The 26,643-nt window shown below is 51.4% G+C and overlaps 1 protein-coding gene across 1 annotated transcript in view; it reads right to left on the reverse strand.

Annotated features, from left to right (window-relative positions):
* Positions 1 to 26,643, reverse strand: part of LTBP2 (latent transforming growth factor beta binding protein 2) — a 106,261-nt gene that overhangs the window by 50,651 nt on the left and 28,967 nt on the right. Inside the window, 4 exon segments of the mRNA XM_023255858.2 lie at positions 552 to 829; positions 1,650 to 1,856; positions 2,418 to 2,588; positions 4,571 to 4,761. Coding sequence (XP_023111626.2) covers positions 552 to 829; positions 1,650 to 1,856; positions 2,418 to 2,588; positions 4,571 to 4,761 — 847 coding nt within the window.

The raw sequence follows: 26,643 nt of genomic DNA on the forward strand, positions 1-26,643 counted from the left end.
GTCTGGCTTGCCCCATAGTTTTAGATGCCTAGACTCAGAAAAACTCACCTGATTTCCCATCACTGACTACGGATGCCTCCGGGGGGAGGGGGGGAGGGGGGATGAAGTGTCTCTCATCCTTTACCCCCAAGGCTTTAGGGTTTAACCTGCCTTTTCTAATTCCCCACCTCTGTGGCCCCAATCTCAACTGAATACCAAACTCTTTCTTGTCTGGACCTAACGCCCTACTGTTCATGCACCGGGACCCTAGGCTCAGCTCCAGGAGAGGCCAGGATTTACTGGGAACAGAGGATGCCGATGCCCTTCCAGAGGGGGACTCTTTTGGGTCCTCTTCGGCAGGCCTGGCACTGACAAGTATCCTGTGGAGCCCAGGTAGTAAGGAGCCCTCTCCTCACTCGGGCAATTTTATGCCCTGAGCTGTCCCGTACGGGGAATAGAGACTGCACATATCCATTCTACAGGACGAAGAGGAGACAGAGAAGAAGGGGCAGAATGAGGGGCAGTCACTATTCTGGAAGCCCTCCGGGCTGAGGCAGGGGATGCATTCTCACCTGTCCGTTCACAGAGCTCAGATAACAGCGGCCCAGCAGTCCCGGAGGCCTGGGTGCTGCTGGGGGCGGGGGCTGAGGGGCCTCTCCAGACCGGGCGGGGATGCTGTTGCTGTCCCAGTGGCTGTGGCGGGGGCTGGCGGGGAGCCGGGGCGAGGGTCTGGTCTCCACGCTGTTCTCCTCCGGGGCCTCGCCCCGCACCCGTGCCACCTGGTGGACCTGCACAGAGGCCTCCGGCGGGTGGTGAATGTGCACCTTCACCAAGGAGGGGTTCACGGAGGCTGGGCACAGGGGCTGGGTCAGAGCCGGCAAACAGGGACCCGCCTTCTGAAGAGGGCCCACCACCCCTGGGCCGTGCAGGCCACTGGCTGTATGTCTCCCCCAAATTCTCCTTCCGTCTCTTCACTCTCTGCTCAAACCCCAGGACCACTCCCCAGCGAGGACAGGACGGGGCACAAACTCCTTCACTCTGCACCTTCCAATGAAGGACCTTCATTATCAACCACCAAACTGCCTCTCTGGATTCTAGCTCCCCCCACAACCCTATACAACCCCTGAATTCCAGCCCAACTGACCCTGCAGGGCCCCACCTCCACACGTTTGGTCACGGGCCGGCCCCTCTGCAGGGGAACCCCTCCCACCCTCTCTGCTTAGTCAAAGGCTCTCCATTGTTTAATGGCTTTCCTGAGCACAGTCAGGGGGCTCTCTATCTGCTGACCTCCCATAGAAGTCTGGTACCCTTTACCTGGTACCTGATAATGGAAGGCAGGGGAAATGAAATGTTTTATGATGATATTCTCTCTCCTATCCAGCCCGCCTCTACTGTTCCCTGAAGGCAGGCCCCTGCCCTTATACTCTTACACCCATAGCACCCAGTAGGGGTCAAGGGCAAAAAAAAAAAATATATATATATATATATATATATATATAGATGAATTCAGAGGAAGGGCAAAGAGAAGTTTAGCAAGTGACACTGAGCCCCGGGGGAGGGAGGTCAAACCGAGAAGGAGGGAGGTTTGACCAGAGTCAGTTTCCCTGCCCTCCACCACAGGACCAGCACCCCCGTGTCCTTACCCAGTGCATCCCGAGTCTCGCACTCACCCAGCTGGTTGGAGAGAGGCAATGTGAAGGTGGACTGCCTCAAGGGGACTTCCAGCAGGGCCCTGTGGCGGGAGCCCCTCTCGGGAGGCCCCTTGTCCAGATTCGGGGCCGGCAGGTGGCAGAACTTCCCAGTGGAGTTGGTGGGGCACCAGCACTCATCCCTGCCGATGCAGCGGCCTCCGTTCAGGCAGGGGATCTGGCAGAAATCTGTAACATCGACCTCAAGGTGACTGCTGGCAGAAGAACACAGCAGCACCCAGCATACGGCTGGCGGGTGGCCACAGGGAAGCAGGGGGAGCAGGAACCCAAATCTGGGTGGCTGGGGGAGTCCGGCGCACCCTGAAATGCAGGGACTTTCCAGGAGGCCGGGAATGAAGAAGGGTAGATGATAACCAGCCCTTGCCTTTCTAAAGAGCCCTTTCACGCCTTTCCTGGACCCCACTGTACAGCGGGACCCCTCCCCCCTCCACCGAAACCTGGGGGACAGGAGGGCAGTGGCACTACGAACTCCCTTAACTTCTCTGTGGAGGAAACATGGACTCAGGAAAGTTATGTGACTTGCCTAGAGTCGCACAGCCAGGCTGTGACAGAGCGGGGTGAGGACTCGGCACTCCGTGTGACTGGGAACAACTCACAGAAGCCACAGGAGGAGAGCAGTGGGCTTCCTTCCTGCAGGAGGCCTGGGCTCCTGCCCAAGGCAAGCCTGTCGCTCTGGCCACCCTGTCCCCTCCCAGGCCCTGGGAGCCATCTCAGGGGGAAGGGACTCACAGATTCGGAAGCCAGACTTGGGGTCATGCCCGTGGCCACCCTGGCTATACAGGGTGGTGGTGTCGCCGCGTTCACAGCTGTTGGAGCAGTGCCCACGGGCACAAGTCTGCTTGCAGATGGTGGGAGTGAAGACGATCTTGATCTTCTTGATTTTCTCAGTGAGGTTCAGCCCTGCAGAGAGAGGGCTTGGGTCCAGGGGGCAGGGCTGAGAGGCACAGCTGTGACCTCCAGAGGCTGCTTAGAGAGGCCCACGGGGTCAAGGGTGACTCCATCCCAAGGGCATTTGCTAAGTACCTACTGGAAGCAAGGTCCCGTAGTGGGGGCAGGGTAATACCTTTGAGAAGCTCACAGTCCAACAGCTATTGGGGGACGCCAAAGTGCCAACCACTCAGCTCATGCTTTAGGCAAATTAGCTCTTATCCCTCTTGGCTGAGTATTATTTTAGGTTGATCCGCTAGAAATTGCCATTTCTGTAGGTTAAGATAACTGAACACTGGCACTGTTCCTAATCTAACGTTTCTCTTTTACAGATATGGAAACTGAGGCCCAGGGAAGGTTGGGTTGCCCCAAATCACACAGCTAGCAAGTGCTGCAGCTGGGCTTTGAGCCGGCAGGCAGAGAGAAACGACCGAGCTCAGACTAGCCAGAGCAGAGTCAGTGTGGGGAGCTAATGCCCTCCCAGCTGGAGTGTGCAGGTGGAAGGGGAGGCAGGGTGACCAGTTGGGAGGTCACTTTGGCCGTCCCAGCTGGTTCTGTAACACAGGTGGTGGCAGTGCAAATACAGAGGAGAGGTGTTCATTCAGCATGGGGAGCCCAGGGAGGGAAGCCAGAGGGAGAGGGGTAGAGGAGGGAGGTTTAAAAGTCTACATAGACCGTGTGTTCAAGAAGCTAGCCCGTGAGAGGAGAGATAGAGAGGAAGCCCAAGGGAAGTGGGGTGTGTGTGTGTGTGTGTGTGTGTGTGTGTGTGTGCCCATGCACGGGTATGAGCATGGAGAGCTGACCAAGTATATTTGCTGATGGGAAGCGGCTGGGAGAGGAGACAGCGTGAAGAGGGAGGAGAGAGGTGCAGGGGGGAGGGCAAGGGATGGTCTAGTGTTCTAGAGGAATCAAGAAGGTGGACGCCCCCCTTTCCAAGATGGCAAGAAAGGTGGTCACAGACTAAAAAGAGGAACGAATACGGGCAGGGATAAACCTCGAAAACATTACACGAAGTCACAAAGGGCTACATATGGGACAGGCTCGGTTTACGACATGTCCAAGATAAGCAAATCTGTAGAGATAAAGTAGACTAGCGGGGCCCGGAGCTTGGGAAAGAGGCTTAATGGGCATGCGGCTTCCTTTTGGAGTGATGACAGTGTTCTGGAATTAGATAGTGGTGGTGGTTGTGCAAAATTATGAATCCACTAAAACTCACTGATGCGTCCACTTTAAAATGGTTAATTTTATATGAATTTCACCTCAACTTTTAAAATGGGGAAAAAAAAAGAAAAGAGGTCAGCTCAGGGACAGGTGTAGGTAAGGGCATCGTGTGCATGGTCACATGGTGAGGCAGGTGGGCAGGAAGGTGAGGAGCTCTCCCAGGGGTGGCAGGGTGCCCATGTGCTGACGGGATGGCACTTGGGGAAGTGGGGGCAGCTTGGAGTAGCTGCTCTGAGGGATGAGAGAGAAACAGAAAAAGAGAGAGACAGAGAGAGAGAGAGAGAGAGAGAGAGAGAGAGAGAGAGCAGGCACCTGGGGAAGGACGGTTGGGCAATGACCAGAATATGCAGAGGCATGAACCTGCAGGGATGGTCAGGTGTCTCCTCTAGAAAGCAGAGGCCCGGCTGTGGGTGCTAAGAAAGCAACTGGTCAGGTTGGTCCAGGAGGGTTGTGCTTTGCAGGAAGAATGAGGTGGAAGGAACAGGGTCAGGGAGGTGAGGTTCACGGCTGGATATGAAGGAAGCAAAGGCAGGACATGTGACAGGGGCAAAGTCTCCGATCAGCTGGTTTGGGACCCTTGGAGCCCGGCACAAAGCAGGCATTTGACGACTGTTGGTTGATTGGCTGAGAGGATGAGTGACAAGGTGAAACTCAGCCCCTCTGTGAGAGTGGAGGGGAAGGTCAGCAATTTAGATGCTCTGCTCTTCCAGGACCTTGAGACGGGGCATCCTTACCCCAGGGGGATGACGGGTGGTCCAGATACGCCGCCTGCTGGGTGCCATCCCTCCGCTCAAGGCCTGGCCCTGCGGGCAGGGCATTGGAGGTGAGCTGACCGCTGGCTGCGGTGGTTGGGTAAAGCCGGGCCGTCCGGGACAACCCCACGTGCTGCTGGGAGGGCTGCGTCTGGCTGAGCCCACTCAGGGTCCTGTGGAGATAATCATGGTACAGGGGTTTACCACCTAGAAGCAGCATCCCTGTGCTCTCTGTCCCCGCTCGGACCACCCACCCCGCTGCCTCTGCACTAGAAGAGTGCTGTCTGTTTGGCTGCCTTCTCCCCATCTATGTGCAGTGACTCAGGGATATGGAGGTGCCCTGAGGTAGGGGGAGTGAGGTAAGGTCCGCCAGTTTGTTCCCTACGAGGAATAGCTAGGCTTTTGCTGGGCTGTTCTGGGTGAGTCAGAGCCTCTCTGAGCCTCAGGGCCCTCGACTACAAAATGAAGGTGTTAGACTGGTCTCCTGTGGCTCTGACATTCTGAGAGTCTTTGAGACTCTTAGCAGTCAAGCTCTGCCCCCCAACTGAGTCCTGTGCCTACCCCCTGCCACTTCATAATTCAACCCTTAACACAAATTACCTGTGGGCTACGTGCCCAGCAAATGCTCATTCATAGATTGATTTGGGAGGCAGAGCCTAGAATATCCCTCTCATTTATTTTCATTGTGCAAATAATACAACAATATTCAAGGAGAAAAAAAATCGAGTTCATCATCCCCCTGCCCCCACCCCTCAAATACTTTGGACATTCCCTTTCTTTCTAATGTTTTTATTTATTTTTGAGAGAGAGAGAGACAGACAGACAGACAGAGTGCAAGCTGGAGAGGGGCAGAGAGAGAGGGAGACACAAAATCTGAAGCAGGCCCCAGGCTCCAAGCTGTCAGCACAGAGCCCGACACAGGGCCTGAACGCACAAACTGCGAGCGAGATCGTGAGCTGAGCTGAAGTTGGACGCTCAACCGACTGAGCCACCCAGGCGCCCTGCATGTTTCCTTTCAACCTTTGCTCAAATCTATGTTCTTACCCTATTGTCATCGCCTGTAGGTGCACCTTGAGTTATTATTTTTTTCACTTAACATTAGATCATACTTGATACAATTTCAGTTTTCATATTTTAGCATCTCAATTACTACATGATAGTCTATCAGAAGACAAATCACAATTTATTCAGACATTCGCCTGTTACATAGATTGTTTTTAATTTTTTTATGAAACATTTATTTATTTAGTTAGTTATTTTTGGAGAGAGGGCTCAAGTGAGTGAGAGAGAGAGAGAGAGAGAGAGAGAGAGAGAGAGAATCCCATGCTGGCTCCACACTGTCAGCATGGGGCCCGAAGTGGGGTTCATGCTCACCAGATGTGGGGCTCGAAATCACAAACTGTGGGACCATGACCTGAGCCGAAGTCAGTTGCTTAACCTACCGAGCCACCCAAGGTGCCCTCACTGTTTTTAATTTTTAACTGTGGACATACGTACTCATGTGGCTTTTTTCCATCTGTTAAAATATCCCTTTAGTATAGGGGGATTCGCTATACTATACTATTTTATTCCGTATATTTGAAAAATATGTATAACAGACATTTAAAAAGGACTATTATTTTAGGATTAATTCTGTGGACTAGAATGACCCTCTCAAAGGTTCTAAACATGTCTGGCTCTAGGTGCACACTGGTGCCTTGCTTTCAGAGAAGGTTCTATCAAAGGTAGTAACGTACCACTCAGAGGGCACCCTCGACACCCTAATGTATTATTAATTTCTCATGCTTGGCTAATTAAGGATAAAATGGTACTTCATTGTTGCTTTTCTCTCCTTTATTACTTCTGAGTTGACATGTTCTTCATGGATCTATTCACTGCCTTGAAAACTTTCCGCTCCTGGCCTTTGACATCTTAACCGTTTGAGTTGTTTGTCTCACAAATGTGAACGTGTTACTCATATGTTTATTACCAGGCCATTCTACAAAGCAGCCTCCATTGTAAATATCCCATCACTTCACAATGTATATGAACCTGTATATGATGGTGTCTGGCCCGTGGCGAGTGGGATCACACTGGGGCCATTGAAGCTGAGGGAGCAATTCCTTGTCCAAGATTAGACAACAGGTAAATTGGGATTGGGCCCCAGGATTCCAACCTAGAGCATCCTGACTCCTGTGCCACCCAATAGACCAGCCCAGACCACGATGGAAGCTCAGCCTAGAAGCATCTGCTCAGGCCTGGAGGGTGCTCCTTCCCCCAGTAGGTCCCAACCCTACTTGGGATTCCTTGCCCAAGGTCCTGGGACCCTCTCCCTCTGCTGCCCCTACTCCAGTTTTGTTGACCCTGGGTGCTTAGGCCATGAGCAAACTTCCTCTTATCCTTCCCTGGCAGAAGCCAAATTAGGAGAGTTGCCAGAGGCCAGCACCCCAGTGCTTCCCCAGGAAATGTTTGACCCTTCCCCAGGCCCCTTTGCTCAAAGCTTGGCTCCCTTAGGCTTTAATGAGGCTCTTCCTTCCAGGGCCACCAGCAACAAATCCTTACTCTGACGGGCATGAACCATGCCTCACCCTGCTTCCCGGATTTGGGGTCTGGAGTGGGAGAGAGGTCCTGTTAGCCACTTGAGAAGTTCTGGGAGATGTAATGGGCCAGAATGGGGAGCCCAAGCCTCAGGCACCTGCTCCTCACTCCTAGGAGAAGAGTAACACAACCAGCTGCAGCAGAAAACACAATCCTTTCAATAGCTTCCCAGAGCGTGCCTGAGAGAGAGAGAACGAGCAGGGGGTTGGTGGGAGTCTCCTCCTGGTGGCACCAGGCTGGTGCCACGGCTCAGCTTAGTGCCATCGTCACAAAGCACCTTAGAAAGATGAAGGGAGTAGCTCATGTTCTGCCCAGCTCTTCACCGTTTTGAACTTGACCAACAAAGAGATCCCCAATCTGGTCAAGGTGGAAACTCAAAGGATGCTTTCTTGGCGGTTTGTTGTCATCGTTGTCGCTGCTGTCACTTGTTTCTCTAATGGAACTCAGTGCTAATGGCCCCAAGATTCCTGAGTCCAAATCCTAAGGCTAGAGGTTAATGTTGCAGAGAAGAAAAAACCACCGCCCACAAAGAAAGTCATGCATTCCCTAGTTGTAGATAGGACCTGGCTGTACCGAGGAGAGAGAACGGGATTAGGCCGGGCAGATGTCAGTTCTTCCTCTTCTAGAAGAATGGTCTTGAGCAAGTCCCTTAGCTCCTCTGAGCCTCAAATTCCTCATTAGCAAAATGGGAATAGTGATACCACCTCAAGGGGCTGCAGTGAGGGCTAAGAGAAACAGTGAGGCCATGGGATTGCTTTGCAAATATAAACAAATGGTCACAAGTTGAAAAATATGCCCCAAATTTAAAATCACATGAACAACAATAACAACAAAAGTGCTAGATACACTAGATACACTTTATTTATTTATCTATTTATTTATTTTTATATTTTTAAACATTTTTATTTATTCTTGAGAGACAGAACATGAGCAGGGGAGGGGCAGAGAGAGGGAGACACAGAATCTGAAGCAGGCTCCAGGCTCTGAGCTGTCAGCACAGACATGGGGCTCGAACTCATGAACTGCAAGATCATGACCTGAAGTCGGCCGCTTAACCAACTGAGCCACCCAGGTGCCCCAGTGCTAGATACACTTTAGACAAGACCCTGAAAGTTCTTATTTATCTAAGGAGAATAAAAGACTTCCCCAAATGCTTTGTTTTACTACCACACATCCTTATACGTCAAGGGCCAAGTGCCCAATCTCGTGTTCACACAAATTTTAACAACCAGAGTCTCCTGAACCCAATCCATCATCATCTACTGCTGTGATGGGGATGTGAGGATAAATGACAGAAATGAAAAGTTCTTCCCAGTCTGAGAGGCTCCCAGAATAAAGGAGGAAGCCCCTGGTTCTTTGATAGTTTCTATCTCCTCCACCGAAAGTACCCCTATAAGGAAATTGCCATCTCCCTTCATAAGCCCCAGCTCAGTCCTTGGAGGGGGGCACTGAGGTCCACCATGTGAACAGGGGTACAGGTCCCTTGGTCTCTGGCTGGTCACTCGTGCCATCAGCACTTCGAAGACCACAGGCATCTAGGGTGGGGTGCAGACTGTGAGCTGCGGAGTCTGTAAGCCCAGTAGCCTGGCTTTGTGTTAATCTTTGTACTCATTTCTTTTAAGTGAACCACAAGCCGTCAGCAAAAGCTTGTTCGTATGCCCCAGGTTATGGGACGTCAAGAAAAGGCTGTGGCATCATGTTCTGCCCAGAGTGGTCTAAAGAAGCAATGCCCCCTTAAGGACAAGCGTGGTGGTGACAGAGGCAAGCTAGAGGTTCACTGAGAAGGTGACTTTCTTGGACCACAGCCCTTTGGGAGAGGTCGTGTCCACTCAGCTTTGGAAGAGCTGCTTCGATTTCATCAAAGGATAGCGGTTCTCGAACTCTCCTGGCACAAGAATAGAAGTTGCTATCTCTCTGGGATTGTTCCAGGGAAGTCCTGGCAAAGCAGCCACAATGAACCAAAACAGCTGTCTCTAGACTTTAGGATCTTGTGGATCAGTAAAGTCTTGAAACAAATGTAGAGGAAAAACATAAAGTTGCCAATTTTTTTATTTAGGTAAGTAAGAAATTCTCACACACACACACACACACACACACCCCTACCAATTATTACCGCCATAATTCCATGAAATAAAAGACATTTCAATGTCAAAAGAAACACTTGACTAAAGCTTAACTTGACAGAAACCTTACCATATTGACTTTATTTTCGTTTCTCCATGGACCAATAAAAAATTCATGACAGGCTAGCACCAAGCCAAGGGGAAGCCACTGGGCAACATGATCGCCCAAGGTCTGCTCTAGTCTGAGCACATTTGGGCTCTTTCGACCAATTTGGGGGAGAAGACTTCCTGTCCTTGCCGGCTGGGATCTTTAGACCCAAGTGAAAACTGCCTGGACAGTGCGTCCCGTGATGCCGCTCAGTTAACTGTGGTGTGCCCATATCCTGCCATCCTTAAAAGATATTTTACACTGAGATTTTCAAGAGCAATGGGGAGACAACTGGATGAGGGCCTCCATACCTTCCACCCCATCCAAGTGCACCCCAGCCAGAACGCAAAGTACTAGGATATATACAACTCCGCAAAGGACCAAACATTGTAGGACCTCCACTCCATCTAATTTAGAGGTTGGGGTTCCAAATACCATTTTGATTGAAAAGCCTTCCGCTGCTAAAAGAAAGGTTAAAAACATCACTAAGAAGGTGCACAGAGTAGTTAGAGCTATCACACTGAGCACTGAGCCAGGTGCTTTAAATGCATCATCTCATCCACGTTATTTTATTGAATGCGAGTAAGTTGCAGAATAATATGGATAGTATGCTTCCAGGTTTGTGTCTTCAGAAAAACTTCTCTCTCCCCCTATAGATATTGAATCAGGGACAGGAAAGATCTGGAAGGGTCTGTAAACAGAGGCTGCCCCTGTTTCTATAGTTTTGGAACTGTTTTCAGTAAAAAATGTGAAACTTTTTTCAGTAAAAAATTTGAAACTTTTTACAGTAAACATGCATCATTTGGGAATAAAAATAAATATTTCCCACAGCAGCTCCATCTTATAGGTAAAGAAACTGAGGTTCAGGAAAAGCAAGGGAAGTGTGTGCAAAAAACTAGGATCCAAGGTGGACTGTAGTGGCTAAAGAGGTACAGGAATTCAGATTTAAGAAAGACCATGACGGGGCGCCTGGGTGGCTCAGTCGGTTAAGCGTCCGACTTCGGCTCAGGTCATGAGCTCGTGGTTTGTGAGTTCGAGCCCCGCGTCGGGCTCTGTGCTGACAGCTTGGAGCCTGGAGCCTGCTTCGAATTCTGGTGTCTCCCTCTCTCTCTGCCCCTCCCCTGCTCATACTCTGTCTCTCAAAAATAAATAAATGTTTTAAAAAAATTAAAAAAAAAAAAAAAAGAAGGAAAGACCATGACATTTGAGCTGGGGCTTAAGAGATGGGTAGGATTTTCACTGTCCAATAGGAGGAGGAAGACATTGCAGATAAGAAAAATAACAAGAAAATCCATGGAGGGGGGAAGCATGGGCCATATTTAGGGGAAAATAATGAGCATGGTTGGATTAAGCATAGAATGGAGGGGAGGGACGGGAAGGAAATAATATCCAGTCAGTGCCTACAGGGTAGCAGGCATCATTCCAGGTGTTTTACATAATGTATCACTTACTTGTCCAAACAGCCCTATGATAAAAACATCTGTGTGGCCAAAACCCTTAAAGTAAAAAGACAAATGGCAAAACGGAAAAATACGTACAACTCCTATCACAAAGGACCCATCTCCATAATATATAGAGAGCGCCTGGAGATGGAAAAGACAGACCAACAGCCCTAAAAGAAAAATCAGCAAAGGAATAGGAATAGTTCACAGGAAAAAAAATACAAATGTTTGCTAAACACATGACAGTACGCTCATTCTAAGAGATGTGCAAAAGAAAATGACTCTGAGGTGGTATTTTTAATCCATTAGATCAGCAAAAATTCAAAAGTTTAATAATAGACTAATGTGGCGGGATTGTGCTGAAACCGGCACTCTCAAATGTTGCTGGTGGGAACGTAAATCGATCCAGCGAAATTGCCCTCATGGAAAGCGATGTGGCAAGTCTATCCACACTGCAACGCACCTGTGCTTCGCTCCTGCCTCTCCACCTCCAAGACGATGCTGCAGATTAAACCTGCCATGGAAGGTGCTGCTGCCACCCTTCCCAGGTCCCCTTTGCAGCTGGTGCACCTTCTGCTGGCTTCTTCCTTGCCCTGGGTGGATGCAACCACCTGACAAGCCCCTCCCACAACCAATGGGAAGTTCAAAACCCCTGCCCCTTGCCTCAAGGTGGGATAGCTCTGCAAGCTCCACCCTCCATCAGGCGTTGTGCTCCCTTTCTCTGGGACCAGTCCTTGCTTGGCTCTTTCCACCTTCCCGTTCTGCTTCCCTCCCTCCCTTGGCAATCCCCCAATAAATCACACACACCCGAATCCGTGTCCCAGCTCCACCTCCAGAGGAATGTGACCTAAGACACTTGTTAATGTCCAAAGTGATGGATGAACAAGATTATTCATAGCAGCACTATTTTGTAATAGCAAAATATTTGCAAAGAATAGAAACAACTTAAGTGTCCTTCAGTAGGAGATTGGTTAAACAAACTAAGATACATCCATGAGATGAAGTCATATGCCTTCGAAACAGAAAGCAGCAGTTCCTTTACATCGATCGGAAAAGCTCTCTAAGACACAACGAAAAGTGAAAAAGGGACGCCTGGATGGCTCAGTCGGTTAAGCTTCCCACTCTTGGTTTTAGCTCAGGTCATGATCTCACGGTTCATAAGTTCAAGCCCTGCATTGGGTTCCACACTGAATTGTGGAGCCTGCTTGGGATTCTGTCTCTCCCTCTCTCTCTGTCCTTCCCCTGCTCACTCTCTCTGTCTCTCTCAAAATAAATAAACTTCAAAAAAAATTTTTTTAAGCGAAAAATAAACCAGCCATAATGTGGCCCACTGACTGTTTTTGTATGGACAGTGACATAATATTTTTTAATCTATTTAAATGGTTGGAAAAGGTCAAAAAGAAGAATGTATTTCACGACATGAGAAAGTGATGTGAAATTCAAATTTAGGTTTCCATAAATAAAGTTTAGTTGGCACACGGCCACACTCATTGTCCGTGACTGTGTTTGCCCTACAATGGCAGAGCTGAGTACTTGCAGAAACTTTATGTCATACAAAGCCTGAAATATTTACTATCTGGCCTTTTATGGAAAAGCTTGCTGGCTCCTGGTGTGGGGCATGTAAATTTTTGTGTAAAAGTAGAGAAAATAAGTATACGTGCTGCATTTATTTGCATATTTATCAAGCAACCTTGGAAGGCTACCTTGGAAATTAATCACAGTGGTTACCTATGTATGTGGGGTGGGAGGCCGCAGGAGGGGGGTGGGCGGGGCATAAACTGCGCCACAATTTAATGAAGGCTCGCTCTGTGCCAGGCTCCATGCCAATAACGCGCAGTGCACATAGTATCTCATGTAGGCCCCTCAGTACCTCTGAGAATTACCCATTATCCCATTTTACAGTCAAGGAAACAGAGTAGCAAGTTTCTCTCCCTTCCTGAAGGTTACAGAACTCCTAAGGGCAGAAGCCAGGTTACCGAACCAGGTAAGTTCATCCTAGAACTACCCCTCCGTTTGTTATTTCTGTATCACCATTTTACAGATGGGGACGCTGAGATTTTGCAGGGTTAAAGAAAGACAGGCGCCAGTTCATATGATGGACAGCATGAAATACCAGAGAGGTGTCTGGGCTCAACTGAGTGGGTGAGGAGGTCCTTGGAGAAGCCCACCTTCTTTCACTCCTTCAAGAAGCACTTACTGAATGCCTGCCACATGCCAGGCACTGAGGTCAAGGATGGCAAAGACCCTCAGACCCTCTCTGCTCCCATGGAGCCTGGGCAAAGGGTCCAGCTCCCCAGCAAAGGTGTGAGGGCACAGGGGAGCCGCATATTAGCCTTGAGATGTTCGTGGTCTTCACGCAGGTCTAGGACATGATGAGATGGGCCTTTTCAAATGATTGTTACTCTGGTAAAAGATTACCCAGTGTAGATGGACCAGAGAGGGGAGGGCTGGAGGCCAGCTGGAAGGTTTTGGCTGTGCTCTAGACTAGCAGGGACCAAGGCCGGGACCAAGAAGAAAGCCTGGATTCAAGGGCTTTTTAAGACACAGAGACTTCCCGACCAATGGGTGGAGGGAGCTCCACGGACCAACATCTCAACTGGGAGATCCAAGAAGTGGCTCAGTTCAGGCAGGACGAGTGTCGGGTGGCTCAGGATGGATCTCCACGGGGAAGCCCTCAGGACGCAGCAGTCAGGAGAGAGACAGGATACAGTCAGGAGAGGGGAGACTCGTAAGGGTAGACAGAGGTGGTGGATACAGAGTTAAGGGGGAGGGCTGACACCACTCAGGGGGAGCGCGTCGAACAAACCACGCTTCAGAGCTCCCTGTTGGACTGAGGCGTTAACTCTGCTAACGCCTCCCCGTTTCAGGAGGGAAGATGTGTTAATGAATAGGCTGGCCTCAGTTTTAAGTTTTGTGCCCATAAATTTGTCTCCAGCCTGGGGCACCTGCTACCATCTGTCTGCTAGCACGCGATAAGACAAACGAACAAGCAGTAAGTGACCATTAACAGAAAACGTGGCGGCCGTCCCCTTCACCTGACAGCAGGTTCTTTTCACGGACACACGCGTGTGCCTAGAGCTGGGTTTTTGTTTTGAACACACAGACGATCGTCATAGTTTCTGCTAATAAAACAGTTCCCGGCTCTAATCATGGAACGGAGTACATGGATGGCATTCCTTATGACTTCCAGGCACCCTGACACCTAAACACTTTGAGAAATACAGGGGTGAAGAGGGAAGAGGCACGGTGGAGGAGGGGTCCCCTGAGGGCAGGCAGAGGAAGAGGCCGTGAAGGTGTCGGGGAAGGAGCAGCCAGAGAGGTAGGAGGAGCACCGAGACAGGAGGGCGTTCCCAGAAGGCCATCTCTGCTTCTGGCCCTCCTGTGACTGCAGGCTTAGCCAATTGCAGGTGACCAGGCCCTAGCGCCTCCCAAGGGGCTCAGTCTCCCCTGAGGATCTGGGTGCTGCGAGGCCCGGGAAGCTCCACCCCTTCTCTCCTCAGGCCAGGCAGGCGTCACGCCCAGGCCAGGGTCAGCCAGCCCTTGTGCCAAACCCTGGGGGACCCAAGACATTGTCGCCAGACATCCTGCTCCAGGCACGGCCACAAACCTGCCTTGCCTCAGCAGAGGGCAAGGGGCCACCCAGCCAGGGTGGATAAGGAGGAGGGGACACTGTGGCGGTGGTGACATAGGAGCCGGGAGCCCACTGATTCTAGACGATGCGCGGCTCGGTGGCTGAGCAGGTGAGACCCAGGCTGGCTAAGACTTGTCAGCTGTCACTCTTCAGCATCTGGGTACAAGACGTGCCACGGTGATGGGTTCTCTGATGACACTGTCAGGAGGGGAGGGCTTGAACCCTGTCCCCTGTGTCTTAGACAATGATAATGAATATATTGAGCACTAATTCTGGGCTGTGTATTAATTATTACATTTGCATTATGATATCTAATCTTCATAACCACCTTAGGGGCTAGGCACGGTCATTAGCCCCGTTTTTCAGAAAAGGAAACTGAGGCACAGAGAGGTCAAGGAAACTTGTTCAAGGTCATTTGTCTAGCATCACTCTGTCCAAAAGAGCTTTCTGTGCTGATGGAAATGCTCTATAGTCCGTGCTATTCAATACGCTACCAGCCACGTTTGAAACTTGGAAATGTGGCTAGTGTGGCTGAGTGACTGAGTTTTACATCACATTAAATTTAAACAGCCCCATGTGGCTGGTGATTACCACATTGGACAGTACGGTATCAAAAATGGAGGAGTCAGCATTTGCACCCCGAAAGTCTATCTTGGCCTGTAACTATCAGTTAGAAGGTTCTCCTGGCTCCTCTGACTGTCTTCTCTGTCCCTTGAAGGCTTCGCTCATACCCCAGGCGCTAGGGTCCCCTGACTGTGCCTGGGGGAATTAGGACCCTCCTAAACCTTGCTACCTTCCCCCAAACTGCAGTATCTGTCATCAGATACGAGGAGGCCTGAGGCAGGAAGGAGACTGGATTTCCAGAGGACAGACCCAGGACCATGCACAGGGGAGCCACTTTCAGCACAGTGTGAGGAAGGGCTTTTAAAGAGCCAGGGTTGACCCTGGCTTCAGTGACACGGTGACCCCGAAGAGGCAGGAGATTTCTTTTTTTAATGTTTATTTACTTTTGAGAGAGAGACAGAGACAGAGCACGAGCAAGAGAGGGGCAGAAAGAGAGGGAGACACAGAATCCGAAGCAGGTTCCAGGCTCCGAGCTGTTGGCACGGAGCCTGACGCAGGGCTCGAACCCATGAACTGTGAGCTCATGATCTGAGCTGAAGTTGGACGCTTAGCCCACTGAGCCACCCAGGCGCCCCTGAGGCGGGAGCTTTTTGTCCCAGGAATAGTGGATCTGTGCTCCTGCATGCCAGAGAGGAATCCATAGGCCTCCAGGCCCATGGCAAGCTCAGTGGGGTGGTGCCCAGGGGACCCCGCCCCTGCCTGCTTCCTGGCACGCTGATGTGGTATCACTCACTCCCTGGTGCCTTCCTGAAATGTCCGAGAGTTGGCTGTCTCAAGACCTCTCCTGCCACTAACCCTGCTATGCTTACCCTGCTGTGCCTAATCCCTTGGGCCTCAGTGGTCAGCTGGAGTCCCCAGCCCGGCCCCCGTCAGCTGCCTGTGAGTCATATCCCCAAGCTCTGAGGTCTGAGTCTCTAGCACTGTGGCCACACCCAGGCCTGAGAGTTCTGGAGATGTGGGACACAGACCCCAGGGGATGCCTCTACCAGGCTGGGGGCAGACTCCTGGGGGAGTCTGAGATCCCAGTCTCTGGCCGCTTTGCTCTCCCAGGCAGCTCAGGAGGAAAGAGCACCCCTGTTTCACTGCAGGTGAATAAGAGGCAGAGGTTGGCGGGAGGTGTGCGTGTCCCGGGGAATGTCTGTGGAGCACAAGCCTGGCCTGGGCCTGACCCCCGCCTCCAAAGCAGCCCTGAAGTAGTTGCTGCCTCGTATCCCAAGGGTTCAAAGACCCCTCTAGGCCTCATCTCTCTCCTCCACCCTCTAGACCCCCCATGTCGACATACCCTTTTCTATTGAGCAGCCTGCCTCGTATGCTGTCAGGTGGCCAAGCCCTGGCCCCTGGAGACCCTGCATTGCCTTTTTTTTCTCTCCTGGCTGGGCAAGGGAATAGGGCAGGAGAGCCTGAGCAGGCTGCCCTGGTCCCCAGAAATGCCCCTTAGTTTCTACCTACCTTGCCCAAGTGTCAAACTACTGGGGTCGTCGCCCTTTCCCCAGAGGAAAGGGCCTTTCCAAGAGTTCCTCTGCCTCCCTCTGGGTCCAGCAGACCACCCCAAGGGCTGCAGCTTGGCCAGGAACACAGATCCCCCCAGAGAGAAAGGCAAGGGATCGAGTCTCACCCTCTTTATATTCTCCAGGGAGTCACACAGTGCTGGGCACATAGCTACTGTCCCCAAATAGTTACCACGTGAACTTCCACCGTCCCAGGGGCCTCTTCCAACCCTCCCGCCTCACTGGAGCTCTCTCTCCAGCCCTGGCCGGGCCCCATCCTTCAGCCAGCCGGTGCCAGCGGGCAGTCTGAAGCCTTTGGCTCCGGCTCCCCCGCGGAAGACTTGTCGGCTTGTGGGGAGCCTGGATGTCACGAATTCATCATTCCCCCGCTTCCAACGTGCATTTATGGGCACCTTATAAGGTGCATAGTCCCATGTGGGCACAGTAGGAAAGGCACCTTGCTCCCTCCAAACAGGGAGGCAGAGGGCGGGGGAGGGCCAGCACTTGGGGCCTTGCTGTAAACTAGACAAGGGGCCCCTCGGGGCGGCCAGTTCACAGAAGCTGCCCCATTTCCTTCCCGGTGCCAGAGCCGGGTGAGCGGAACACAGGCTAGATTTTAGCCACATTTATTCCCTGAGCAGCATCTTCGTGCAGGCCATGGCACACACACCCATACATACCAGCCCTGGGACAAGACCCTGCATGTGAGTGATTCATAACAGTCCAAGATAGGAAAGCAGCAGGGGCCAGGAATCTCACAGCTAGATGCGTGGGGAAGGCTTTCTAAGTGGTTGTGTGATATGAGCCGGAGAAAAGGAGTGGGGAGAGAACCGTGAGCACAAGGGGACAAATTCAGGCATGTGCTGTTAACAGGTGGTGTTCAAGAAGGAGGCCTGTCTGGTTAAAGGGAAAACAGAAGGGGCCGAGGATGACAGTCAATAATAGTAAGTAGCTACACAGTGCTTACAACATGCCAGGCATGATTTTAAGCACGTTATATATATATATATATATATATATATATATATATATATATATATATATTAACTAATTTAACTATCTTTAAAATTAGGAAGTAGGTATTATTACTTCCAGGCACGATTTTAAGCACTTTATATATATATTAACTAATTTATCTTTAAAATTAGGAAGTAGGTATTATTATTATCTCCATTTTACTGATGAGGCACAGAGAAGCTAGGTAACTCGTCCAAAGTCACACAGCCAGTGACTAACAGAGCTGGGAATCAAACACAGCCTACAGATATCCTGGTTCCAGAGCCTGTACTCCAAACCCCTCTACTATCATGGCAGCTTGAGAACTGTGTTTTGGGACTGAGCTGTAAAGCCAAGAGTCTGGGGCTTGACCTGTGCATCTCATGTGCAGAAGCTCATCACGCCCTTGATGGTGCTCTCCTCGGAGCTGCTGTCGTGGTGTGGTGGTGGGCATGGCAAGCGCTCTGGGAGATTAGAGGAGATGAGGGGCTGAAGGTGAAGCAGGGAGAGGAGAGAGCTTGAGGACAAGGGCATTGAGCTAGGACCATTTCCCAAAGCCACGGAGAGCCTGGTATATGGGCATTTCACCACCACCAAGTTGGCATGAAATGCCCACCTCCTGAACCCTCAAGTTCCCAGCTCATGGCCTTTGGGACCCCTCTATCCTCCATAACACATCCCCGTGTATGGAGCTTAGCAGGCCTGCCTTACCGGACAGCAAACACAGGTCTGTGACGTCAGATGAGTCTATCCCCCTTTTGGACCTGCCCCGATAGGCCCTCTGGGGGGCCTGGGTCAGTGACATACTCCTCAGGGGCAGGCCAAAGTGCTGGTAGCCCACAGCCAGCCTGCTTTTCCAGGGGCTGAAACTCTACCCCAGGACATCAACAAAAGGAGATGTCTATGAGAACTGGGGCCCCAACCCGAGGAGCCTCCGTTCAGCACTATAGCAGCCCAAACCTACCAACTGATTACGTGCCACACATCTACTACAGGAGTTTCATTTTTAAAATTTTTTTCTGGGCTCTCTATGTTCGACAGGTCACGTGATTAGCACAACAACCCTATGATATAGGAACTAGCGCCCCCCGTTTTACAGAAGGGAAGACTGAAGCAGAGGGAGGCTGTTGCTCTGGCCAGGATCACCACCAGCAGGGCAGTGCTGGGGTGGGTCTCAAGGCCTGAGCATTGCCTGCCTCTGATGGACGATATTCACCCTTGCCCATAGCAAGAAACCTCACTAGGGCCAGAAACACTTCGTGTGGTCCGGGCAACCTCTCAGACTTTCTAGTCACCTCTGCTCCTTCTCTGATGTCGACAAAAGGCTCAGGTAACTCCAGAGTGCAGGGACAAATAAGAGTGGGTGTCACTCACGGAACACTTCAAAGGTGCCAGGTGCATTTGCATGTATTAGTAAACCCTCCTGACTATTCTGTAAGGTAGTGACGGACAGTCCCATCTTATAGATAAGAAAACTGAGGCTTGTCAGGTTTCCATCATTTGCTCGTGGCTGCATAGTTGTTAAGTGGCAGAGCTGAGGTCCAGACCCAGACTTCTCTGAGACATAACTACTTTCATAATTCCCTGCACACCACTGCCTGCTCCAGAGCCTCTGACCTTGACCCAAGAACCTCAAAAAAAGAAAGAAATATGTTCCCCGAGAGTGTGGCCTGAGGTCCCCTTCCAGGACCAGATTCCATTAAGGGGCAACCCCCGCCTCCTGGTGGGTGCACAGGAGGGCGGAGTGGATGTCAGGTAGTGGTCAGGGGCTGAGGCTCTGGGAGGGAAATGCAGTGTAGACAGCTGGCTAGAAGCCGGAATGTGGTAGCTCCAGAGGTTTTGATCTGCAATCTCCGTTTTGCAAGGAACGGGAATTTTTCTCTTCAAACAGCACTGGACTTCCTTGAATTTTAGACCTTTCACAAATATTTTTTTAGGAGAAAAAAGAACAAAAAAAACCCCACAAAATGCCTGTCGCAGCTACTCACTTCCACAATGAATCACGGACACAAAACCACAGCTATGTGGCTGACAAAGGAACTATGTGTTTTCACATTTTGTTATTGGAAATCATTTAGCAATCTTTACTATGTCATCCGCACGCAGACGGACAGACGGATACACACACGCCCCTCTGGGTACTAAGCAGCCAATCTTGCAGCCATGGTTGTCAGACGACTTTGCACTTAATTCATTGCTCCTTTCTAACCTTCTTCCAGGAAATTATCCCGCAAGCCTTAACGCTTCCTCATTAGCGCCCTCTCCAGTGGGGGGGGGGGTGTGCGTGTGTGCACGCGCGTGTACAGCCACGTGCAGACCCACGTGCCAGTGATCAGGAGAGGAATGTGAGACCCTGATGCAGTTAGTTCCACGTTAGTCCCCCAAGTGGACACAAGCACGCGTTTGGGCCCCTTTTTTATTATTGTTATCACAGTACCAGTTTGGTAAAGCGATTTTCACCTGGGAAGCTGACAGTGCCTTTTCTGACGGTGGCAAATTAATTAACTGATGGCAGATTTAAAGATTGTGTAACTGGAAAAGCTACCGGGCCCATAAATCAGAAACTTCCTCTACGTCCCAGACAAGGGGTGAAACCTGATATACATATATTTGAAAACCTTGAACTCAAAAGGAGAATTCACAAGGTCCAAAAAAAATCTCCATTATTATTTCTGAGGCATGTTCTCTCATACAGCTTTCCCACCCATGCCACACACACGCGCGCGCACACACACACACACACACACACACACACACACCCCTACCCAGAGGGTGACATTCATGGAGTACCCACAGTTCTGTGCAAAGCAACCGATGGGCCAAACATCCCTTGGGGCATCTGAAAGAGAGCATTGACTGTCTTTTCAGTCCCTTCTTGATTCTTCATCACTCCCTAACCTTTTCCTTTCAAACAAAAATCCTAGAGGACGTGGGTCAGTTAAATGCTCCGAGGACAGCCACAAGCTTGAAATGTTTATTGTTACTATTTTTTAAGTTGGATGCTGGAAACTGTATACATTACATTTGAATGACCCCAACAAGCCGCCTTTGTTCCCCACCCACGGCTGTGGAGAATCTACTCCAGGCTCTTGCTGGTTTCCGGTGCCCGTGGTCTTCCGAAAAGTCCCTAGATGCCTTGCCTGCCCCAGTCCCCGTGGCTCCCACACCAGGCTTGCTGCTCTGCACTTGCCTGAGCTCACCTGCTCTAGAGGCTGTCTAGCAAAATGGCGGCTGGCAAGGGCTCTGTGGTCTTGAGTAGAGCTGGGCTGGAATGGCCCTTCCCCTCAGTGTCCTCACTGTGCAGTGGGGTTAACAGGAACGTCCTCGTCGTAGTGTCACCGTGAGGACCCACTAATGTGCTGGAGATCTTCCACTCGCTCCTCCGGACCTTTCTCCACCCCACTCTGGGCCCCAGAAGGCTCCGTCACCCTCTGCCTTCCAGTCCTGTTCAGCCGAAGGGGAACCCCAGCAGGCGGGCAGGAGAGGGAGTGGAAGTATTGATCCTCCCAGCTCCCTCTTGACGGGCACCATGGGGCAGCAGCGGTGTGTTCCTCTAGCAGAGGCCACAGCCCTGTCATGGCCTTCTCCTGTGGCTGAAGCTACTTTGGTTCCAGTAACTGCTGGCCCCTGGCCCCTTGAACTTCCCTACACAGCCACCCCCGGGATATCCCATCCCTTTTATTACTTCCTCTAACCCTCTCCGTGCCTTTGCAGATAGACCCTTTATCAAACTGAGCTCATCGAGTGAGCCATCTGTTTCCCGTTGGAACTCTGATTGATACGGATAAAGAGTATCAGCTGTTGAGTATTGAACACTTAGCCTTGTGACTCAGCACTTTACCCACTTCTATTTTATTCTCCCCACAGGCCTGGGCAGCCAGGGTTAGAATCATCCTTTTACACTGAGACGCAGGGAGGGGAAGGAATGCACAGCATCAAATGGCTGTGAGCAAAAGAATCAGCGAAACAGAGGTCTGACTCATGACCCACGCTCTTAACCACTACGTCATATGGTCCCCGTTATTAGGTGGTGCCTGTTGAGTCCTTTGCACAGTAGGGCCAGCTCACTCAATGAGGCTCCACAAACGGTGGGTTAAAATAACCACCATACCACACGCAAAAAGAGCCCCACAATCCTAAATTCAACTCTAGCACAGCCCTAACCCAGCCCTAGCCACAACCCTAAGGTTAAAATCTCACTGTAACACCACACTAAAGTTACCCTCTCATCTCACCCCGACCACCACCCTATTGTGAAATACGGTATCACCCTCATCACATCCCTGGTCCCACCCAATCCTAACCCAAGCAATCACCACTGTAACCACAATTCTAGACGCCCCCTCAGGGTCAGACTAGGGTCAGGGCAGGGGCGAGCACTGGGAGGTCTCCCTGACCCTCTGCTTGCTCCTGGGTGGTTGTCCCCATCCCACCGACAGGTGCCGTCCTGTCACCTCACTCCACTTATACCCCACTAAGTAGACTCCACGTGATTGGCCAAAAGACATTTGTGCAACATTTGCTTCCCGCATGTCACCGAGCTGGTGGCTTTGGTGTGGGGAGGGCAAGGAGAGGAAAGAGGAGGGTAGGAAATCTAGCACAGCAGGGCACCATAATGCTGTCGATGGTGGTGCGGAAGAAGGAGTGTGGAGGAGGAGGAAGTTCCCTAGCTTTCTCTATCGCTTTGCTGCAGGCTGTGGGCAGATCGGAGGTGACGAGCTCCTGGCTCAGAGAATTTTCGAGGGCTAGCGCCTGGGCTGGGCTGGGCTGGAGTTCCTCTCTGTAATCACACCTAGCGAGGTTCTGATATTCCCGGAAAAGGAAGAGATTCCTGGAAAAGGGAGACACGCAGGCTTCACCAGAGATTTGGGGGCTGCCTCAGGCCAGATGTTCGCCTTCAGGCTTAACTAGGAGAGAAAGGAAGGCACGAGAAAGGGCGCAGGAAGCAGACACCATTTTCCTGGAGCCTGCCCCCTTGTCCTACGTGGGGAGCAGGAGAGGTATTAGAATGTGCTGGGCTCCCTTCTCCTCTGAGCACTCAGAGGCCTGAGCTTGGCATCTCCACCAACCCAGAGGTGTCTGCACTGGGCTGAATATTCCTTCTTCGTGATCTCTGTTGGGACCACCAGGCCTAGAGGCAAAGCAGAGCCAGAATGCATGTCTCGGGCTGCATCTGCCCAGAGTCTGTATCTTTTTGTTATTCGTGCACGGCTAGCCAAGACCCCGCCCAGGTCCTGAGCTCTCTGGGTCTCAGGTACGTGTGTGGGTCAAGGAGGTGCATATTAACACTCTAAATGGCCCCAGGGGTCCACCCCAACGTTACCATTTCAGAGAAATCTAGAAGGGACCTCAGCAGCCATGCCCAGTTACAGAGCACTTTGTGGGGGAACTGCGAAACATCTCCCTCCTGAGAAGAAGCCAGGTTCGGGGTCACTGCACACAGCTGCACAGGTTGTGCACTGCACAATTCTTGGAGTGCCTATCATAGAGACTGTGAGGTGACGGACATCTCCTGTTGTATCCAGTTATGGAAATGTCCAGCACAGGATAGCCTGTCTCACTCCTCTCCCTGGTGGGAATGGAGCGCTTCAGACTTAGCCATTACCGCCAAGCAGTCTGCTGGGCAGTGCCGAGGGACCCTGCAGAAAAACCTTAATGTGGCCCATCTACACTTGTAGAATCCCCTACAAGCGGCAGGGAGAGGGGCGTGGGCAGTAAAGGAAGCGCTTGGCTGAGACACAGATTTTTTTTCTGCTCTCCTCAAAAAGCAGCAGCAGGGCTTCTGGGATTTCAGACTTGGGAAAATAATACCCTCTCCATTTGTTCTGGCTGGAGGCCCACAGTGAGCATCTCCCTCTGAGCCCTCTCTCTTCCAAACCCACAAGTCCAGGGAGAGGGGTGGTTCATGGGGCTCGTTTAAGGCCCAAGAGGCAGAAGAAGCTGGAAGAACAGCCCCTTCACAGCTGCCACAGTCCTGTACCAGCCTCCTCAGAGTCTGCTAAGTCCGGCTCTGCCCCAACCTAGTCACCATTAGGAGAGAAGCATTGCCCTAGGCCCACCTTGGCTCCAGAGCTTCCAGGCCACGGGGCAGAGACAGGGCAGGTTCCCACCTGCTGGGAGGACTGGGAGATCCCCTTCCTGATCAATGACATGCTAGGGGATGGGCTGAGTGTCAGCTCAGAAGGGAACGGACGCAAGACCATCTTTCTTTGCTCCAAATAGCATGAGGGGATGCATTGCAATAGGGGTGTTCATTCAGTAGCTATTTATTTATTGAGGGCTTACTGTATACCAAGCACTGCTCTAGGATATCGGGATATGTCAGTTAACAAAGCAAGATCCTTGCCCTTGAGAAGCTCACATTGCAGCTGGGAAAAAACAGACGATAAATACTAAACATAACAAATAATTAACTTAGAAAATAGAAAATAAAAAGTACTATGAAAATAAAAAGTAAATAAGATGAGAAGAGTCTCAGATTGGAGGTTTACAATATTAGGTGATAGGGAGCTAGGAGATGTCTCCCTCCCAGAAGAAACCGGGTCCAGGATTGCCACATACAGCTGCACGGGCTGTGCACTGCACAACTGTTGGGGAACCCGTCAGAGACACTGTGCTCTGTGCCGTGAAGTACATCTCCTGGTCTGTGCCGTGAAGTACATCTCCTGGTGGGAACCTGCCCTGTCTCTAAGGTTAACCCTAAGGTGAAAACCTTAGTGGTCAGGAAGGGCCTCAATGAGGAGCTTCTCCTGAAAAGTAACCCATGCACAAATAGGAGACATAAGAAAATACCCCAGCTCACTGTCAAGACTGGTAGTTAACAACATTAACCAGCATTTGCAAAAAGCATTACGGTTCACAACGTAATCTTTTGCCCGCAATGTTCTTGTGAATCCTGACAACATCCCAGTGAGGAAAGAATTATTTGTTCCTATTTTGCAGATAGAGACAATAAGTCTTAGTGAAGTTAAGTGGCTAGTCCAAGCCACAAAGCTACTTAGTGTCCTCGCCAGAAAGAAAATTGGGTCTCCTGCTTCTAAGTCCTTTCAAAATAGTGTATCCAAGGTCCTCAGGGTTGGGGAAGTCCAGAAAAACCCCAGGGGGCAAGCTTGGGGCTCAATGTTAGAAAAACAAATCAGAAAAAAATAAGGCTAAAAAAAAAAAAAAAAAAAAAAGGAAAGGAAAAAAGGAAAGATGACACTCAGTCCCCAGAGGTCTCAAAAGCCTGACTCAGACAGGATTGCAGGGTTGAGTTAACCTAACAGGTCTGCCACTGCATGGCTGTGAGGAAGGGGTGACACAGCATGAAAGACGCAGGCTGCTTAACCCCACTGCAGCCTTGCCAAGGAGAACTTGAGGCCAGAAGGTCACGGACAGCTAAGGTCTGCCCCAGGGAAGGCATCATGGGTCCTTGTCACGATCTTGGAAATAGGTAAAAGGGGAGTAAGCACATTTCGCCATCTGGGACAGGAAATGACCAAGCTGGAGGCCAGAATCTGAGACCGTTAGCTCGACCTCAGAGAAGACCCACTCTATGTCTCTGATTTACAAGTGTGGAAACTGAGGCCCCGGAGGGCAAAGGAGTTTTCCAAGGCCTTCTAGCATGAGTCAGTCCCTCATCACGTCCCAGGGGAATTGGAGAATGGTCTTGGGTCCAAGGGGCCTTGAATGAGGGAGGAGGGAGGGCAGAGGGTCATGTCGCCCAAAGGAGCCAGCAGAGGGCATGTGACAGCTTGTCAGAGCCCAGAGCAGAGGAGGGGAGTGGGTGGGAGGTGGCTGGAGCAGCAGGCAGGCTCAGGGGACCCTGGCAAGCCTTCAGAGTGGCCCAGAGTCAGGATCTCCCGGGTTCCCAGAACAGACCCCTAACCCAGCTGCCGAGCTTTGTCGTGCCTCAGTTTCCCTATCTGTCAGTCTAGACAGTGGGGTGGAGGAAAGCCCATCCTGGCAAATGGGATGTGTCACACTGATTTGTCACAGATAAGGTTATTTATTGGACCTCCCGTGTGCCAGGCACCCCACCGATCCCTCCACATACATTATTTCAATGGAGTTTCTCAACGCTCCTATGAGATGGGCATCAGTTTTCCCATTTCAGAGCCAAAGAAACTGAGCTGCAGTGAAGTAAAGTGACTTGCATAACTAGTTTGTGAGGGCACCGGGGTTTAAATTCGGCCTGGCTCCAAAACCCAGCACTCCCCTGAGACACACGTTGGCTGCTTCCTCGCACCTGCTCGGCTCCTTCCGTTCCCAGCTGCCCTCACCCCAGCTACCTAGTTTCTGGTTCTGGGTCATCGGTCTCCTCTTTGCCGTTCTGTCAGGCAGCGGGTGCTGCCTTTGCCCCCAGGCAGGGAGCCCGGGTCTCCCCTGTGGTGGCTCTTGGTGCAGTGATCTACTTGGGCAGAGAGCACCCCTTGGGAGCTGAGACCCTGCACCCACCAGAGGAGGCCCAGGCAAGGCCTGGGAGTGAAGGGGGAAGCACTCCCATGGGAAGCCTGTGGGCGCAGTCTCAGCACCAGCAGGTTAAAGGTCACAGGTCAGGAAGTGCCAAAGGGGGCCCAGGTAGAGAGGTGGGGGCTGAACAATTCGAGGGTCCTGCCCTGAGGAGGCGAGTCCTATAACCAACCACACGCACCCACACGTGCTCAGTGGCCTGGTTCTCACTGCTGAGGCTGGGCCTTCAGCAGGGGCTGGCTGGTACCTGCCCTTCCTCCCTCTCCCACAGGCAGAAGCCCGGAGAGGCCCGGCACAGGCCCGCATCTCAGGCCAGGCTGGGGGAGTGCGGACCAGTGACCTCAACTCTCTGAGCTTCGTCAACAGAACGGCACAGAGCTGTGATGGGTACATGAGATGACTGAGTGGAGACCCGAGCCTGTCCCTCAGCACGTGTTCACCTATCCCCATTCTGGGCCAGTTGTGTTCGGGTGCTGGAGGTGTGGCAGCAAGAACGCAGATAAAGCCCCCTGCCCTCCTGGACCTGGCCTTTTTACCGGGATAAGAAAAACAATAAGCCAAACAAATAAGTAAAACACAGAAGACATTAGTGCAGTGGAACAAAATCTTTGGGGCTGGGGTAGGGAGGGAGGGTTA

This window comes from Felis catus, chromosome B3 (genome assembly GCF_018350175.1).
Source record: "Felis catus isolate Fca126 chromosome B3, F.catus_Fca126_mat1.0, whole genome shotgun sequence".
Classification (NCBI taxonomy): domain Eukaryota; kingdom Metazoa; phylum Chordata; class Mammalia; order Carnivora; family Felidae; genus Felis; species Felis catus.